Here is a 20964-nt window from a genome sequence, read left to right as displayed (position 1 = left end):
AGCTGTAGGTAAATGAAAAGTAATATTTCTAGGACGCGTGCGTTTACCTGGAACATGTAATTCTATTTGGGATAGTAAATACTCAGAGTCTATATTATTTTGCAATGATTTCATTAAGAAAATCAAGAGCAGGGTGGTACGTCTATCTTCGAGAGATGAGATATCGTGGTTACGAAGGAGGTCGGTATATTTTTCGAATTTTGGATATAGTCCGGTTTCCTTATAAGTTAAGTACCTCACAAAACGAGATTGAATCGCTTCAAGACGTGCTTTGTTTTTCTGACTGTTGGGATGCCATATGATTGAAGAGTACTCAAGTTTGGATCTAACGTAACTATTGAACAGGGTTTTAAGAACATTAGTATTTGAAAAGTCCAAGCCAAGTTTGATTACGAAGCCGAGGTTTCTGTAGGCTTCACTAACAATGCGATTGATATGCTTATTGAAGGAAAAGTTGGAGCTAATAGTGACCCCTAAATCAGTTACAGTGTCAACACTTTGTACGGGAGTGTTGTGTATACTGTTATTAAATTTTATGTTATCAATTTTCTTTCTAAATGTAATAACGTTACATTTTTTTATGTTAAGATTAAGTTTGTTCGATATACACCAAGTATGTAGTGCGCTTAGATCTTCTTCTAGTGCGAGAGCATCGGAGGGATGGAAAATTCTTCGATAGAGTTTTACATCATCAGCAAATAATAATTCAGTACAATTTGGAGATCATTTATAAAAATTAAGAATAATAATGGACCAAGGCTTGAGTCCTGTGGGACCCCTGACGTTACAATGAAACTTGCAGTTGTTATATTTTTATATATTATATGTTGTCTGCGATGAAAGAGATATGACATTAGAAATTGTCAAGCTTTGAGAGTGAAGTTGAATGAAATAAGCTTGTTCAATAAGATATCATGATCCAGTGTATCAAAAGCTTTACTGAAATTCGTATATATTGCATCAACTTGTTTTCCACTGTCAATTTGCTCTGCAATAAAGTGTATGAATTCAACAAGATTAGTTGCTGTAGATCTCTTCGGCAGAAAGCCATGCTGATATGAAGATATTAAAGGATGAATATGTTTAAAAATTCTTTGCTAAACGATAGATTCAAATATATTAGCTGGAGCAGATATTAAGGCAATGGGCCGATAATTTTGAACGTCATGGTTCTCACAGTTGCTTTTTGGTATTGGTAAGATATTCGAAATTTTCCACTTAGATGGGAACAGGGATGACGATAGCGATTTATTAAATATAGCTAGTAGTGGATATTTTAGGATTTCAGCGCATCCTTTTATTACATATGGAGGTAAATCGTCCGGGCCAGGGGAGCTTCTGGGCTTGAGATTTTTAATTGCATTTTCTACTTCGGTCAGTTGTATGGGGTGAAAATTTAGGTTGTCAGTTATTTCAGAAGTTTCAAGATTTGAAGTATTTTGTATGTCATAGGTAGGTGACGAGTTGGTGACGATTTTTTGAAAGTGCTGTTTAAAAGCATTTGTAGTTTCTAAGTTATCTTTTAAAATATTGTTTTCAAATCTAAGAGTGTTGTGGTCTGATTTTCTAGTTTTGTTATTTTACATACAACCAGAAAGCTTTTGGGTTTTCTCTTATATTTCGTTCACAGTCGTGTACATATTTTTTTTATGAGCTTCGTTGATTTCTCTGTTAAGGCAAGCTCTAATACTACAACATTTTTCGTGATGATATTCTGAAAAAACTCCTCCACGTTTCCATTTTTTATGGTGATATTTCTTACTTTTCACAAGTTTAATTATATTTCGAGTGAATCATATGGGATAATTACGAGAATATCGTTTTGATGGAACACATTTATCAAGATTGAGTATAAAATGTTATAGAGCTCTTCTACCGCTAGGTCAACATTAGCGCAATCATTTACCCGTTTCCAGTCAGCATGCGAAAGTTTATCATACAAGTCGAAAAAATTTGCTTTGGAAAAATTGTAACGCAGTTTTATTTCAGAAGTTGAAGATTTGGGTTGTTGTGCCTGCCTAAATTCTATTAAGAGGGAAGGATGGTGGGGGTCTACTGGGACTAAGGGAAAACAGTGACATTAGAGGTATTGGTAAGGACTAAGTCTAATGTCTTACCGTAGAAATTGATGATGTTATTAATACTATTCAAGTTGAGGTATCGCATAATATTATAAAGGTCATTGTAGGTACCAGTAGCAGTGTCAAATTCAAAACTCTAGCCTTGTATTTCTGGTAAGTTCCAATCACCTATTGAGAGAAGGTTGTCATTTGGGTTAACAATAGTACATAGAAAGTCGATGAATGATAAATACACTGAGGCTTTGGTGGCAGGGGGAAAATATACTAAACACAGGGTTAATGACATGTAATTATTAATAGCGATCTTAGTTTGACAGAGTCCACACCTAATTCTGGGGAAGAAATTTCGTATGTACGGAAGTTCTTTTTTATTGCTAGAAGTACACTGCCGCCAGATTTTTTGCCAGACAGAATTAAATTACGGTCAGATCTAAATATTAAATATCTTTCGTCTACAATTTCGGAATCAGTGTGGGTATTTGTAAGCCACGTCTCGCTTAGTGCTATAATATGATAATTATTACGTAATATGTTTTTATATATGTTGTTGAGTTTTGTACGCAGGCCACGAGTGTTTTGATAATAGACACTTATGCACTTGTGTTTACGTTGCACTGAAGAGTTACTTATATTAAATTATGTTTCTATACTTACACTTTCTTGGTGTTCTACCGTAGCCTTGTCACAGTCATTTCATTGTTTCCTTGCGAGATATTCCGTACGGGAAGGGGGAGGGGTTTTGAGAGGGGGACAGTTGTTCTGTTCACAGAGTTCTTGTGTACTCGCTTGACGGGTGGATGACCTAGAGCTAGAGGGGGTGGAAATGCGTTTTCGCTCTCTGCCGTTGCATTCGAGATGGAGGTTGAACATTTCTTTTCCTCTTTTTGTCCATTATTTAGGCCTGCCTTCGCCGCGGGGGTTGAGGCTTCTGGAGGTGTTTCTCTTCTTTCTCTGGGGACCGCTGCCTCTCGTGTGTTTGGTTCAAGAGGGTATATTAAATTTTGTGTCGAACTAGGTGAAACATTTACACAGACATTGGAAATGATGAAACAAATGTATGGTAATGAGTGCTTATCTTGTACACGTGTGTTCGAGTGCTTTACGCGATTCTGAGACAGTCATGAGCCCTTGGAAGAGACTTAAATTTAGGCAGACTGAAAAACGAAAATCGCGATGAGTTGGTGAAACAAGTGCGTGAAGTGAGTCTCCCACAATGCAATTCGACTGTGAGATGGATGGAGGAGGAATTAAATACGGCAAAAGACATGATTCACGAAATTTTGACAAAGGATTTAAAGATACGGAAAGTCTGTGCTCAATTTGTTCCGCATACCTTTACTGACGACCAAAAACTTGCTTGCGTTCAACACTGCAAGAACCTGATTAAAACATCCAGGCGGAACAGAACATTCCTGGAATCGATCGTAACTGGTGGTAAGACTTAGTACTTCAAGTACAACCCGCAAACAAAACGCCAAAGTGCTACGTGGAATTCTCCATTATCTGAAAGCGAAAAAAAAAATGCGTTTTCAAAAGTCACGTGAGGAACAATGTTGATTTGTTTTTACGATTCCAAAGGTATTATATTTCGGAAATTCGTTCCACAGGGTTAAACTGTTAATGGTGAATATTATCTGGGTGTTATGGAGCGTTTGTAGAAGCGAATCGTTCGCTTAAGGCCCGAGTATCGAGCACTAGGCAATTGGTCTTTATTGCACAACAATGCACCATGTCACAGAACCCTCGCAGTTCGTGACTTTTTGGCTTAAAAACAAAATCTATGTGCTTCTGCATCCTCCGTATTCTACTAATTTATCGCCGTGTGACTATTTCCTATTCCCAAAATTAAAATTAGCCATGAAAGGAACATTTTTTTACACATGTCCAGTCTGCCGTGACGAGGGTCATTGAGGCGTTTTCGATAAAGGGCATTAAAAACTCTGTGCTAGCATTGGTTGAACTTGCTCTGGTGTGTATTGATGCGGGAGAGATATATTTTGAATAAAAGGAACGACAGTTGGTAAAAACATCTAATTCGTTTTGTTTAATTTAGAATGTTCTGTTATTTTTCCGACGTACTGTGTATTACAGTCTGTATCTGTAATGCGATGAAATAAAGAATAATATGAGCTGTAGATTTAATGCATCTGTTTTCGTTTTACAGGTAAGATGTAGCTCTTCCTTTACGGAAAACTCCACAACAGATATTCCCACTACAACTGTGAGTGAAGTTGGAAGTCCTAAACTAAGCCCTTTGTTGAGTATGGCATTTGTATTATCAAACATTTCAAGTGTTTATGTTCCAGTGAGAAATAGAAGTAATCTTGCTTTAAATAGTGAACATATTATAATTAACGATTCGTCCATACGTATTAACTGTACTTCTGGGAATAAAAGTATTTGTGATGAATTACAAAAGCCTGTAATATTACCCAGCAATATTACGCTTAGTGTTTCAGATGTAAATAGAAACTTAAAAGCTAAATATTCAGGTGAAACACCTGTAAGAACTAGTGAATCAAATTCAGAAGACTTAAGTGCGTTGAAATCTGTACCAAATATTTCTAGTGATAGTGAAAATGCAAAAATATTTGTACCAAAATCCGAATCGAACAATTTACAAGATAAAACACGTACCTCTCAAGATAATTACATAAACTTACCTAATAGCAGAAATGTGCCAGTAACAAATCATCAACATTCCAAAGTTGCCAGATCAGTAGCGGATACGAGTAAAAACCAATCTTTAGAAAATTCTCGTGATGGACATCAAAATACTGTAGTATCTGTCAGTAAGCCTGCTAGTAAAAAAGACGAGGTCATGCTGAACAGTACCACACAAGAACACGATGAAGCGAACTCTTGTGATCATGCGGATTATGTTGTGTTCACCTGGGTGTTATGTTTAGTTGCTCTCACGTCTTTCCTTAAGCTTTATTATCTGATCAAAACAGTGTTGGCAGTGACTATGGTGACAGTTTACACTGTTCTCGTGACTGTTGTGTTCAATAATCTCTTTGACCGATCGTCACAGTAAGTACTTAGTATAGTTTGTCGTAGGTACTAATTACTAACAAATTTTGTATGGGGGGAGTACGTAACAACGAAATATCAATTATCTGCTTGGGTACAAAATAAGCATACACTACAAATTATAGAATATATATATATAATATCGATAGATAGATAGATACAGATATATAGATATAGTTGGAACAAAGAAATTGTTATGACAAACAAATTTTTGCCAAAAATAGTTATTGTTTAACATAGAAGAGAAAGTGGATTATAATGCTTTCGCTTAATATGTCATCAGGTAAGAAAACAAAAATTTGAGGAAAACTTAAAACAGAGAAGTGGTGAAGCTTCCGGTTGGGATAATGGTACGAAATTAAAAATGGAGAGAATTTAGTAGACAGAAGATGAAACTAATAGAACGGATTGTCGGTAAGAGTACAAGGAGAGAAAGGGTAATTAATGGAGAAAGAATTTTATATTTACATTAACAGAAAAATTTATACGTACTTTTTCTTGCTCTTTTTGTGAATACAGAAAAGATTTAACTGAAACTTAAATCCTCTTACACGGTGTACAAAGCTTAGCTTTTTGTTGAACTCTTTCTCCTTCAGGAGGAGTCAAAAGAGAGAGAGAATCAAAATATGGTAAAAATTACGAGCAAGTATTGACATTAAATTAATTCAGAAGGTTTCAGTATTGAACACATTAAAATTATACGTTGCCTCCAACATTCCGAGTTCTCTTGTTGCTAAATGCTTAGCGTGCGATATTCGGATTCGATTTTCGGTAGGTGCTCATGTGGTTCAAGTTACGCTGTATATTCACGTCTGGTGCAGACTTGGTGTTAGAAAGGGACATTTAATCTGAAAAAGAAACCAGTAACCTTCCAAAATTTCCTTTAGTTTTTATTGTAATTCTTTGATTCTACCTCTTATAAAGAAGCATGGAAAAACCACAAATTAAGTTTATGATACAGTAAGTCTCCCTCAATGATGAAACATTTTAAGAAATAGCTTATGTTTTTTGTTTTCTTTCTTTTATTTATATTCCGTGATAATGTTTTAAACTTAACTCTATTGAGAAAGACACATACACAGAGATTATATTTCAAATATAAGTACAACATATTTTGATCTGCTGCGCTCAAGAGAAGATTAAAGTATCTGCTTATTTTGTCTTCATTCAGTAGTCTTATTCACTATTCTTCTTTTAGTTTTCTTGATTTGTATACCGGTACTGGATAATAAGCAATTCTGCGTTTCGCGTGTGAAAATTTGTATTCAGCAAATTCACAAATTTTCGTGGTGCTTCTAAAATGTGCTGGATGCTTTAAATAAACTTAAGATAGCAGTTATATATTCGTCGCACGCATTATTTAATTGTTAAGGCTATCGAATGAGCTCAATAGAAATCTTAATGTTTCCATTGTTTTCATTAGTTAGAAGATACTTAATTTTTACTATCTTTATGCAGAACTCCCCTCTTTCGGGGATTGGAACTCCTCATCCTGCTCGTATTATTTCTCCAAATGGTTACATATCATGCACGCCTTGTGGAAGTGACTTCAAGACTGGATTTTCTATGGAAGCAGCAAGCACAACGGGAGCTTCAGGACATGATGGAAACTCGTCAGAACAACACTCAGTTGCTAAAGAACATTCTGCCGGACCATGTCGCCAAACACTTCCTTTCTGAGGACAGAAAACCAGAGGTATAGTTTATAATTAACTAACTCTATAATTAACTAATTCTATGGCCTATGGAACTCGGAGGTTCAATGTCGCGTTCACAAAAGCTCTCCACTGAGTTCTATCTTTAGCAAACTGGATTCAGTTTCTACTTTGTATTCCATAGTTTACAATTACGGATGTAATATAAAAATTGATCCACAATTTGAATGAGTGCAGCATATAGACATCAGAAATGTAGGTTGAAACTCATACGCTTGTGCCATTCCTTCTTCCCCGCATTCTGGTGCCTGTACTTTCAAACTTTTATTAATGTATTTTAACTGAATAAAGAAAGAGAAGCTTAATGGCTTAGTAATACAGCGCTTACTTGTAATGGGAAAAATTCTTGGTTTGATATGAGTTTGTGGTGGAAAATATGCCGATAGTTATCTCGGAGTTCATCTCACGTTTCTTATCCAATTCTTTCACTATCACTCACTTGTAAATATCCGTCTTCTTTTGCCTACAGAGAAGAACCGCAGGATGAATGCTCTTATTTCATGTAGCCAACAAACTATAGCTTTAGAAGTAAAAGGTTTATCACTGCAGAAATGGAAACACACTAATGGATTCTCTCCTGTGTATATTCAATCGATATTCTCCATTTCATGCGGATCTTCGCCCATACCACGTTTCCATGCCGTTATCGACCTACCCAAAGACCTTTGCTCCAATGATTTTTAAATCTTATTCTGTGTATGACTCTCTATTTCTCACGACCTGTATCGAGATATTTATTCCTGTAAAAAGGTATGCTTACTTTCTATAGAAATGGTGTGTTTCACATTGTTAGAAACCTAATATTAAAATGTTGTTCCTGATTACTTTCTGCAACTAGTCACCGTACTTAATAACAATTGTAGTTTCTAGTACGAATACAGGCTAAGGAAAAATGCAATTATAGGTATGAATTTGTTCACTGTTTGTATGTATTAAGTGGAGTGATTCACGTGTAGTCATACGATTCTCTAGAATTTGATTTTTGGTTTTCGACCATTTTATGATTGGTCACGCTTGAGAAGGTTAATTGGACGAACAGATATGCCAACCTTTATACTCAATATATGCATTTAGAAGATGACTTTTTATTTTATTTATAACATTAGATGTGGACAATTTGGTATGGCATTTGACTACACAAAACCAATTTTTCTTTAATGCTTTTTCTGGAGAACCTGGCAACATGGGCTTTTTTTAAAACACAAAGTTTCTTTCAGTAATTCTAGGTGTTTGGGACTCCGAATTTACCATAAAATAGTCGGAATACATTATATCGACATTTATTTCTGTTTTTATCCAAATCGCTACTCTGAATTTTCAAATCATTCTTTTTTCCCTTTACGTACAGATTAGAGTAAGATATTATTTATAGAAAATCAAGAGAGCATTGCATGTTTAATGATACAATATATTGGGCACATATTCAACACTAAACATAATCTTACTAATAAATGCCAAACACAAGAACAAAAAGCAAATTTTCAACTCCTAGTGCTGCGGTTATTTTCTAAGTCAATTTTAAGACGAGTTTAGAATTTATATTAGTTTTTTTGAGTTAATTAAATTAAGGAGATATAGAAAATTGTTGTTCAATTAAGTTATTAAGAAAAGAGCAACACGTTTAAAATAAAGATGCAGCAATTGTTGCATTGATATATATCGTACATCTTCAGGTAACTTTAAGATAACACTTAGAAGTACAATATAAATGTATTAAACTGTCATAAGCACAATTACAAACAATATGATTTGATGTTGTAGACAAGAAGATATAGAGTACTGTAATTTGGGTAACCTATAGTGTAGATAAACAGACTCTGGTGAAAGCTAAAATCATAAAAGATGAGATAGGGTTTTGATGTTAGAACCAGTCTATAATATCAACTTTATTAATTTCTCTTCCTTATGCACAGGAATTGTATTCACAGTCCCGCGATAAAGTAGGCGTAATGTTTGCTAGTATACCAAATTTCACAGAATTCTATTCAGAAGATATAAACAAAGGGATGGAGTGCATTCGATTGTTAAATGAAATCATAGGTAGGTACCTTTTAAACAAGTCTTCCATATTTTATTGAAAGTATCATTGATATTTCTATATGTATTTACTTTCAATTTTCACTGTAGTTTTCTTGACAGGTATATATAAAGAAAATCAGTAATTGCGATTCTATAGACCAGTACCAGAACGAAACGAAAAAATCTATTTATAAGAAATAGGATGTTTTGCATGTATGGCGACTCATTATTGTGTTTCTTTTCATTTCTTTCAATTCCTTGCTTTTTCTTTATTATCTCTGTGCTATCAGTGTTTAAGGAGTTTATTTCATTTGCATTTTTTTAAGTATAGTTACAAAATACTTTGAATATTTGTATGATTGATCAAGAATTCTTTTGTGATATACAGTGATCGATAGAAGAAAATAACTTATTTTGTGTATAAACTACATAGAATGTGTTATTTTTCTTGTAACAGACTATACAATGTTTTCCAAAATAAGTGATATGCATTGGTAACGTCAAGGCTCTTATCGTGTATCATGCTCGAAAGATTTTGAAATGAAGTCAATATGCAAAGAACCTGACTTAATATACCGTAAGTTAATAGGGTTTTGACATTCATTTTATTTTGTAAATTGTAATGTTTTAAACAACATGTATCTGAGTTTGATAGATGGTGTCTTTTCTTTCTTCCTTTCTTTTGAATTTGCTTTTCAAAAATAAACTACATGGAAACGACTGATCACATCGCCTTTGAACAGACTGAAGCATATCTACATTTTTCGACTACTATGCTGTAGATTTAGACTAAATAAACAAATTTTGTGAAGTAATTGCGTCGAACTTTGATGCGTTTGTTATTCTTTGGAAATAATACAAAATCAGTACATTCAACTGAAGTAATAATAATAATAATAATAATAATAATAATAATAATAATAATAATAATAATAATAATAATAATAATAATAATAATAATTACTACTACCACCACCACCACCTGGTTCAAATTAAGAAAATTAAACAAGAACGTTAGGAATGATCCAAAAAATAGATCAAAAGATTGCGATCTTGCCCAAGAATTTTAGGAATAATCCAAAAAAATGCATCAAAAGATCATCATCTTCGCTAATAATTAGCTTTTGGATCAGGGGACACAAAATTTTTGAACTGCCCCTAAATCGAGTTTTCGTTTTTTTTTTTTTTTTAAATCGAATAAACACATTATACTTAGTTAAGTGATAGTTTTGGTTTGGCTACACTATATGTAGTTCTCCAGGTATAAGGCCTACAAGAAAATTTTTACCTGAAATATATTGGATCTTTTGATCCAAAAATACATATGTAGTGCATATACTCAAGTGGAAAGTAATTTTTATATAAGAATGGACAATGTTCAAATTAAAAGTCCGTTGATCGTCGTAACTACTATATCTCAATTGTAAGCTATTATATTTTGTAAAAACAGTAGCGATTAAATGATTTTCCTATAGATTATTTCTGGTAAGGTATTCTTTACTAATTTTGTTCATGACATGTAAGGATTTAGTCGTTGAGATGTAAGAATGACAAAAAACCCTATCACATTATTACAAGATTTTATTTGAATGGCCTTTTGGTTTAAAGAGAGTCCAACGTTACCATGTTGAAACAATCTTTGGTTTTACTTATTTCTTTCACCTATTTTACCCTTATAAACCAGACTAGAATTGTGGGGGAGTTGAGTCATGCTTTAGTACTTTGCTTTTATTCGATATGGAAGAACTGAAAGCGGAAATTATTGTTGCGATCATGGATTTCATACGTCTTTCAAGGACTTGTGAAAAGAAAGCTTCGTTTTCCTGAAATTTTAACCAACAATAATAGAATATTCTCACTAGAGTGTGAACACAGCCTGAACTTCGTTTACAAAGCATATTAGCTGTTAATGATGCATGTAGAAACATTGTAATTATTTCAGTAATTTCTTATTAACTTCATTTAATAAAAATATTTCATAATATACTATGTAACAGTTTTTGGTTCAAAATCTATTCCGAAAGCTATCCATTTTGGGAAATTTAATAGATACATAGTGAAGAAATATTTAATATATTTTAATGTTAAATGTTAGATAGAAGATTAATTTTTATTTACTTATTTTTATTTTAGCGGACTTTGACGAATTACTCGATGAGCAGAGATTTCGTGTAATTGAGAAGGTAAAAACTGTAGGCAGCACCTATATGGCTGCATCTGGCCTCAATCCATCTCATAAGGTAATGCTACTGTAAATGATTGGTATCTTATAAATAAAACTATCTATCTTACCTCGAGATTGCTATATGTAAGTAAATACAGTTTCTTCAACATTTTGGTTAAAACATTACCCTTTATCACGAAGATAGAATGAGGTTGTTTAAGATTTTGAGAAGACACGTGGAAGTGAAGATTTAAAGACAGCTTTATAAAATTGTTGTAGTTCAGATGAGCACTATAATCCATACAATATCACTCATCTGCTTTACAATAATATTAATGAAGCCGTTTCAAATCTTTACTTCTTTTCTCAAAACTTTTAAAAATAACTTCGTCCCATCTTCGTGGCAAAGGCTAATAATTTTCAGCCGAAATGTTGAAGAAAATTCATTTATTGATATACAGAGAATAATGTGAGGTAATACTGTCTTATTGCTTTTGGATCCTCAGTGCTTTTAACGATATAACTGAAAACTACCTATAGTTTTAAAATCTTTTCTTTATGAATTCCTTATTTAAGTATTCTAACTGAAACTGTATCTTTTGAGTTATACATAAACATGATTACGCACTCGCACCCCTTCCCCCTCCCACACACACATACACAGTATCTGGAAAAATACGATACTTGCTTTGTAAATTTTGTAGTTTAATTATAGTATTCAACTTTAGTTTTCATTACCTGTACATTTTGTCAAGTTACAAGAAACACACAAGTGGTTAAGAAAACGATTGGAAAAGTAATAGTATATTTTTTTTATAAATGGAGCAGAAAACACGTTTCTGCAGATCTGGTGAAACGTGAAAAAGGTCCTAGTCCTCATTTTCCTGGAGGGGCACCAGTTCGCAAAATTCTGCCTTATTCATAACAAAGATTTCAATAAGAATATTTTTACAAAATTTCAATGTTCTATTCCCTACATTTTAGGAGATATTATAATCGTCGAAGAGAAATGTTTAAGTCCTACTTTTACATTTGGACACATTTGGTAAAACCCCATCTTATCCCCACATAGGCTCCTATGCCCAGCAGTTTCAGAGTTCTAGTGAAAGTCGAGGAGAAATGTTCATTCCCCTCTTTACCCTCTCTAGTGGACCCATTTCGTAAAGATCAGTCTTATCCTAAGCAGAGGATTTATAGGAATCTGTATATTTTATTTAGGAATCTGTATCTGTAGATTTATGACTTGGTGTATTATTAGCTAGCTATTCCGTTGGTCAGTCTTTAGTATGTATGAAATTTTATTTCAGTTCTACTATAATAGGAAGCATGTGGTCTTTGCCTTATCTTTCAGCTAATTATATTATTAAGCTACCCTTGCAAGTTGGAGATATATATTATAATAATGTTGATCAAGGTTGAAGTGAATACGTAGGAGCTCAAGGGATATATGATAGTTTAAGGGTGGTTCAATGTTAGTCATAAATGAACTAAAAATATAGGCATCTTAATTAAAAAAGCAACTACTAAAGCAAAATAAGTGTGAAGTTTTCTGGATCTCCTAATATATAGGGATTTCATAGAGTAAGGAGTATTAGGATTATTATTATTATTATGAAGTCAATGGTATCTTTTGTTGAAAAATAGGGGTGGAAGGGAATTTTATCTTGCTTACTATTAAGCCCTAAGGGGTTGTTAGAATCTGTTTGATGAAGAAATAAGATATGTACTATGGATATGGCTGCTAAAATAAAGGGTAAGAGAAAGTGAAAGGCGTAGAATCGATTTAGAATTGAGTTATCCTTTAATAGAGTAATCCACATTTGTTGGGTCTATCAATAAGGAAATTCCTCCACATTTGTTGGGTCTATCAATAATTATCAGGAAATTCCTAGTATAAAATTTTACATAACATAAATTCTAATAAATACTGTTATATTAGCTACATATCTCTTCATTACATTAATTGCCGTCGTATAGAATATACCATGTAATTCAAGAGGAACATTTACATAGAATTTCGGGATTCTATGCTCTACATTCTGCAAATCTGATGAACATGGATAAAATGTTAAAGACCCATTTATCTTCTCTCTCGTAGGTAGAAGTCGCATTTTGTAAAACTTCGCCTTATTCTGCACCCAGAGACCAGTGGATATTTCTCTATGTTACCGTCGTTAAACTAATAATTAAAGCCTAATTTATTATAGATATTTCTGAAATTAAAGATAGTCCTCTTGCTTTCACAATATTATCTGTGCTTCAGTCCAAGACAGAAAACATTAGCATCTTCTAGCGGGTTAAAAAGAATCATTGAAGTTTATCGCTACATCACGGCAAGCAATCATCCTATACGTATTAACGCATGAGTCACGGAAGAGCGTTGAGGAAATGCAATGCCTACCAAAGTCCTAAATAGCAGGCGAGTTGACCGCTAAGTGTTTGTGAAGACCTCCAAGCTTTCTACTCAAACGTACAGAGGGGGAAACGATTTTGGTGGTCATCAGGAAAATATTTGGGGTTCCATTCCGTTACGGTTTGCATGAACGAAAAGCAAAATCACGCTTTAGTTTGCCATAATAGGCATAGCAGTTACAATTGATTTTTTCATGTTTTGCGTTGCGCTACGCTCGGTAATTTTTGCGAGGGCTGGTACGGAATGACACTTTTGAAACTCTAAGCAGACGACGTAAAATCTGTTGCTTCCATTAACACAAAATTAATTGTATTTAGTATAGTTTGCCATATTCGGTAGTTACATTTCTGCAGTATCTGTTTTCAAAAATGTAAAGGAAAGAATATAATACTTAAATTGCAATATTTTATGGTTTCCATATGTTGTTTTGATACTACTTCGGTCTTTCTTTGGATATTACGCACCAAAGTAGAACAGATGAGCTACAGTGGGAGGAAACGAAACAAATGATTGATTTGTATTTACATCCTACATCAGTAACGAAGCTTAAAATGGGATCAAATCACTGAAGTTCGTTCGATTCAGGACCCGATGAACCAACAATACACACTTTGGCTACGAAACTAAGGAAAAAAAAAGGTTGTGACTGCAAGCTTATGTTGATCATGCATTGGGGTAGTACAGCTGCTTTCTTATTAATATGTTGAAGTTTCAGTGTCAAATTGAAGCGTTTCTGCGTCAGTCTCTCTCATAAAAATGTAACATTAATTCTGATATGTTATTCGGAGAATGGGAGAGAAAATGGTTTAGAGTATCTAAGGCCTTTCTAGAGAAGTTGTTGCGAGAGAAAGCCCACAAAAAATATATCAAATTTATACTGTATAAAACTGTGTTCTACGTCAGTTACATGCTTTTTTTTTTTTCATTTAGAAAATAAAATACTTCCCTTTGGAATTTATTTCGAAATTCGGCCTTGATAGCTTCAGGTAAAATGGTAGAAAGTGGTTAAGTTACAACTAATAGTAGATACGTGATTATTGCGAAGACAGTATTTATTCATGCATTATAAAATTTCAAAATAAAATGTGTAGACTATCGAGAAATGTTGTTGCATTATAGACATTATATCCTATATAAGTAGCGATAAACACGTTCAAATTTTCAGGGTACGGTACGACAAAGGATCAAAGAGAACATTTGTACAAAATTTTCCAAGTTACTGTGCTTAGTATATATTGAGATCTGCTGAATAGCGGAAAAAAAAAAGAAAAAGAAAAAAGAAAACTTCAATCACTCGGTATTATCTTTCAGTACGCATTTCGCAAAATCCCGTCTTGCCTACAGCCTAGGATTCAAGGAGGACATTTATCTAAATTTTAAATCCCTGGGTTCAACAGTTTCGGAGAATACATTTGTTCAAATGTTTACTATAGTCGGAGATATTCTACGGTGTTGGAATATATAGTCAGTAGATTCTATACAAGTAAATATACATTGTAGACTTAAGAATAATCAGGCAGTTTGTCACCCAACATATCCTTGTCTAGTCCTGATTTAGGATTAAGTTTTTTATACGTCTCATCTGACTTCAAAGGTAATTCAGTTTTTACGACTATGTTTGCATTTGAAAATACGTTGTATATCTCTGAAAATAATATCAAATTTTTCAAAATAGCTTTTTCTAGAAACATGTATATTTATTTTTGTTACGGGTCCTCACTTTTCTTTTACTAATAAAATTCTTCAATTTCTAGGCTGTTAAGGACGAATATGAACATCTGTGTGCCCTTGTAGATTTTGCGTTGGCAATGAAGCAAAGATTAGATGAAATTAATAGGCATTCCTTTAATAACTTTCGACTGAGAGTAGGTAAGTATCATTACATTACATTAAAATATATTCATTTTTTCCCGCTACAGATTCATTCAAAGAAAATCAAGTCATCAAAATTTTGCGTACTATATTGTAAAATACCCAAAATCCTCACATGTATTTTGTAAATGTATTTTGTTTATTGTAAAACAAGGAAGCGATATTCAAATTGTTTAAAAAGATAAAAACAAATAACATAGGCAGCACACCACAATTATAAAAAGTTTTCCTATACAAAAATAACAAAATAAAACATTTTATAAAAAGCCTAAACTAAGCTCTACGCTACAACCAAAATGCATCTAAATCCCAAAAAGGGGTTGTACTGGTTGAAAACGGAGAGTGAACTAAAAAGTTAAAATTAAAATCACATACTAATAAAACATCAATTAAAAATTATCAAAGCTAAACTACCTGTAAGTATTACATCTATTTACAATGTTAAATAATCATAATGGTTAAGTTTCTGTGTCATTACAATTTAATAAATTTTTACAGCTAAAACCATTTCAAGTCCTAATAAGTCAAAAAATATCCAAAAAAATTAATTATTTCATTTTTTATCCTAAAAAATTAATTAAATTCATCCTTAAATTGTCTAAATACACAATGTTACAAATTTCAAATAAGCTACGCTCTGCCCCCAAGTATAAAAAAATTCTAAAATACTAAACCATTCCAATTAAAAATTTGTAGCACACGTTAATATTCTTAGTAATGCCAAGAGATCAGTATGAAAACAAAGGATTTAAGTGAGAATAGAATGGATGGGAATAAATTACAAAGGTAATAACTATGTACATACCATAGGGCGATCCATAAACGATATGTACGTATAGCCATCCATCATGTCCTAATTTAAATTCCTTTTTCTTACTAATGTCGTAGAACTTCTAGCAGTATAGCTAGAGAAAATTCGACGCTTATTGAGTTTTTAAGTGATTCTATAACAGAATAGGGAACATTGAGATGAGTATCTATTAAGCTTCTTTGTGAAACAGGTCATCAAGCGTTTAACATTAACGAAGTGTCATGTTATTTATTTAGTTTCTTAGAAGAGATACACAAGGTAGTTATAAAAGAAAATGTACTTTGCTTTTATATTTCCACATTAAAATAAGAGGTCGGGTCCACGGTGGGATGGATCACATTTCTTCCCCAAAAATAATCAAAATAACATAGAGGAAAGTGGCATTTCCAGTCTCTTTAGCGCGGATTCATTCATTCTTTCTTTCTTTTTTCCAGACAATAGTCCTACCCTACTATTTTTCTGGGTGTGGCTTTGATATGATACAATTGGAAGCAAAAGCGGTTTTCCAGAATTAGTTTTCTTTTGTTACCAATAATTCTTCGAAATAATCCTACCGATGTGATGCACCATTAAACTACGTATAATTTCTGTATTTTGGTCAAGGAAACCTTGTTCAGATTAGTGAATTTGTCTCGAAGTTTCTTTCTAAAGATAATCTACCGGTGGAAACAATACTTTTGCTTTCACTGTACAATAAAATACAGATTGAAATATAATAAGAACATTCGGAAAACTATACTACAATATAGTTCACTCGTTTTCTCTTTCTTCAACGTTTCATTACCATACACAAAGATTTTATGTAGTCCAGTTGTTGAATAAGTGTGATAAAATCAAAATAAGTCGTCGTTGGACCTATAAGAATCAGAATAAATAAATTATTCACTCCGTATGGCTTTTTGTAGACACGCAATGTGCATCATTGCAGTTCTATGCAAATAAATGAGCATACTGTTTAAGACGAAAAGCTCGACAATAGCAATTTCAAATGAAGAGAGTGGCTTGACTTTGGGTTATGTTGTTAGTAAAATGGTTTCATATACAAAGAGTAAGCATATTATTACAGCAGGTACACAACAATCCCAGTATATTTGTTTGTGGCATTTCTTTGTAAGAGAACGGGGGCGCGGTGGCTCAGTGGTAGAGCGTTCAACTCTGGTGCTTGGGGACCCTGGTTCAATCCGAGCTTGCGCCGTGTGGACTTTGTGGTGGACAAACACCGTGCTCGTGGGTTTTCTCGGCGTTCTCCCGTTTCCTCCCACTTTTTTCATTCCACCATTTCATTCATTTATCATCATCACAGTTTCCTTTAAAGTAACCGGCATAACCATGGGAAGTTAAACTCAAAGATTTCATTTCATTTTTTCTTTGTAAGAGAGAATCATATCTTAGAGCTGTTATAAGATTGTTCAATACACAGAAAGGAGAATGTTCTTAGAATAAGGGCTTGACAGTGGCAATTCGTTAATAATGTTTAATGGTGTGTGAGAATCGTACCTGAACTAACTTGAGGTAAAGGTAATTTAGGTTTACAGATAAAGAATAACTACTGAGTATTTTAATAAATTCCTTTCCTGCAACAGTACAAGACATATTTTTACACTAAAATGAATCTTACTAAACAAGTGCCCAAAAGTAAAACATAGGTTTTTTCCACAGCTTGATAGTGTTCCTTAAATCAGAGCCTGTCTAGTGTATGGAAATGATTACCTCCTAGTAATATAGAAATAATTAATAGTACATAAAAGGCACTTCGTTGACAAAATATATTTAAACAAGAACTTTAGTAATGATCAAGGAAATGGATCAAAAGATTGCAATCTTGGCCAGGTGGGGCACTCCCCCCCCCCAAAAAAAAAATGCATAAGAGATTGCGATCTTGGTCAATAATTGGTTTTTGGATCAGGGGCCACAAAATTTTTGAACGGCCCCTAAATCGAGTTTTCGTATATATATATATATATATATATATATATATATATATATATATATATATATATATATATATATATATTTACGAAATAAGCACATCATACTGAGCTAAGTGATAGTTTGGGTTTCGCCACACTGTATTTAGTTCTCCAGATGTAAGGCCTACAAGAAAATTTTTACCTGAAATATATTGAATCTTTTGATTCAACAAAGGTTTATGAAGTTGTGTGTGAATGATGGTACGTATATAGACAGATATGGTACGTATATAGACTAAATAAACCAACAAAGCACAGATCAAAGAATATAAATATCATTTCAAAGGAAAGGAAACTGTTATTAGGTTTATGAAGACATCTATTCTATTTGAACAGAATGACAAAATATCTACCATCAAAGTTCTACACAAATTGAAGGAAATACATTAGATTATCTTATACATACAAAAAAATTTTCTGTTAATTCAAAGAAAATCTAAATAATACTTTCGATGAAATAATAGATACTTTCATTTGATCATAAACAGAATATCCTTACTTTATTTAAGAAGAATATTTAAGAATTATAATTATTTTCATAAAATAATGTGTAATAAAAAAGTACAACCTTATAAAAATTCTATTTACATATAGTGCTTTTGGTTACATTCAACAACTTGGCAATAGTGAACATAAAACTAATTATATAAGAAAATCAGATAAGGAGGTTGAATATCATCGTTGCTTGAATTGAGATAAGAAGATCTACAAACAGATAATTCAGATTATTTCTGCACTTTAATTAAATTTTATTGAAGAAAAGGACATAGATAAATAACATTAAATTTATATATATATATATATATATATATATATATATATATATATATATATATATAATGCATTTGCAAATTCATAGAATAGCCTAAGGTAAATTTTATAGACAGATTCTACATACAAAAACAATTTGTTATACAACAGGTTGTAATGTATCTCAATCATTTTTTTTTATTATTATTATGCCTGCACGATTTCTGTTTATAGGTTCATATTGACATTATTTATTTACTTGGACAGGTATTAGCTGTGGACCTTTAGTAGGTGGCGTTATAGGAGCTAGGAAACCCGTGTACGATATTTGGGGCAATACTGTCAATGAAGCATCTCGTATGGATTCCACAGGGGTGATGGGTAATATTCAAGTCACTAAGCAGACTGCAATGGTAAGACTTTTGGTTTTAGACTAAATAAAAAGTCATTATTTATAAGATAATTTGTTGTTCTTTTTCTTCAACTTGCTCCTCCTTTATTATTATTATTATTATTATTATTATTATTATTATTATTATTTCTGCATCATTCAGTATTATTATTACATCATACTTCTTAACAATGGACGGAAGAGGCTAAAGAAGCGAATCCAGAAACAGAAGATCAGTATAGAAGTGAAATGTCGGGATATTGGCACGTAGGAACTACGAGTTATCGGAAACGCTGGAAAGAAGAAAAGTAAGCATAGCATACAATTAGTATACTACATGGAATGGTTTAAGATCAAAGGAAATAGAAAATGGATACAAGGTTATATACACGGTAAACAGCAACAGAAAGAATGGTGTTGGAATTGTCTTGGACAAGAATGTGAAGATGAAATTGGTGGACGTGAAGAGAATAAACGACAGAATTATGATAGTCAAACTCGTGCTAGGAGAAAGAGAAACCTTGAGTATAGTGAGAGCCTGTGTCCCACAGGGTAGGTGTGATGAAGAGACAAAGCAAGAATTTTGGATGGAACAAGATAGTACTCTGCAAATTTTCATGAGAAACTTAACTTAGCAGGAGACCTAAATGGGTATGTAAAATAACCAAGATCAGGATATGGAAGAATACATGAAGGATATGGATTGGAAAACAAGTGAGCAAAAGGAAAACATACTAGAAATGGCGGAACCATATGATTTTGCTATCCTGAATACCTTCTATAAGAAGAAAGAAAAAATACCTTATCATATAAGGGTGGCACGTCAAGGTCTTAGATCGATTTATCGTATGGTGGAGAGAAAACCTACGAAATGCAAAGGGCTGTAAAATAATGCTAGGCGAGAGTCCAACCCCGCCTCGTAATAGCTGATATCTGCATCAAGGAAAATGTAGGAAGAAGATTACAAAATATTCTTATTTGAACAAAATGGAGGAAACTATATGGGACAAGTGCTGAAAAAATTTGAAAGGAGATTATCACATCGCAAGTACTGAAGAAAGAAGAGGTGCACATGGAAAAGTGGACCAGAGAATCAGTAACACTCAGAGAAACAGCAAGAAAAGTTGTAGGAGAAACAAAAGAAAGATACCTCATTGGTAAGGAAATATGGTGCTGGAATAAAGAAGTTCAAGCAGCTGTGAAGGGGAAAAGGAACGATACAAAAAATGTTAGAACTCTGGCAATCAACAAGATCTAAAATATTGCAAGGAATTGAAGAGCGCAATTAAGGCAGTTAATGTAGCAAAAGGCAAGGCTTATGATGAGTTCCATAACAACCTAGAAACAAAACAAAGATGATACGTATACAAGCTTTCAAAGGTAAGAGAGAGGCAAGAGAAACATATTTTTTCATGTGCGCTGAGTCAAGCTTGAAAATAACGAGGTTCTTGATAAGTAAGAAGATAAAGAAGCAGTGGAAGAAGGTATTTCCAGAAACTTCTCAATGAAGAGAACCGGAGGAAAACTGCCGAAAATCTACTCATGAATCAGGAACTTGTTCAGCCTGTGACTATGAAAAATAACATGAAAAAGATCATAAATGGTAAAGCCAATACTTCTATAGAAGCATGGGAAAGTTTGCGTAAAGAAGGAGTGCAGTGGTATACTCGACTTTTAAATAGGATATTGGAAACAGGAAATATGACAAAAGAATGGAGAAACAACTATGTTGTGCCGATTTTGAA

General features: G+C 33.1%; 1 protein-coding gene across 4 annotated transcripts in view; it reads left to right on the top strand.

Moving 5' to 3' along the window:
• The window catches only part of Ac78C (adenylyl cyclase 78C), a 636268-nt gene that overhangs the window by 582850 nt on the left and 32454 nt on the right, over positions 1-20964 (top strand). For all 4 annotated transcript variants that reach the window (XR_014132796.1, XM_081769540.1, XM_081769538.1 and 1 more), the window contains 6 exons: positions 4246-5114; positions 6573-6810; positions 8743-8869; positions 10982-11088; positions 15180-15294; positions 19096-19241. Coding sequence is in view for 3 of the 4 variants with exons in the window: in XM_081769540.1 (XP_081625666.1) it covers positions 4246-5114; positions 6573-6810; positions 8743-8869; positions 10982-11088; positions 15180-15294; positions 19096-19241 (1602 nt within the window). In the remaining variant the exon portion in view is untranslated. The remainder of the gene's footprint in view (positions 1-4245; positions 5115-6572; positions 6811-8742; positions 8870-10981; positions 11089-15179; positions 15295-19095; positions 19242-20964) is intronic.

This window comes from Thermobia domestica, chromosome 8, assembly GCF_964235325.1.
Source record: "Thermobia domestica chromosome 8, izTheDome1.hap1.1, whole genome shotgun sequence".
In the NCBI taxonomy this organism is placed as follows: Eukaryota; Metazoa; Arthropoda; class Insecta; order Zygentoma; family Lepismatidae; genus Thermobia; species Thermobia domestica.
This window is presented reverse-complemented; position numbering and strand designations above follow the sequence as displayed.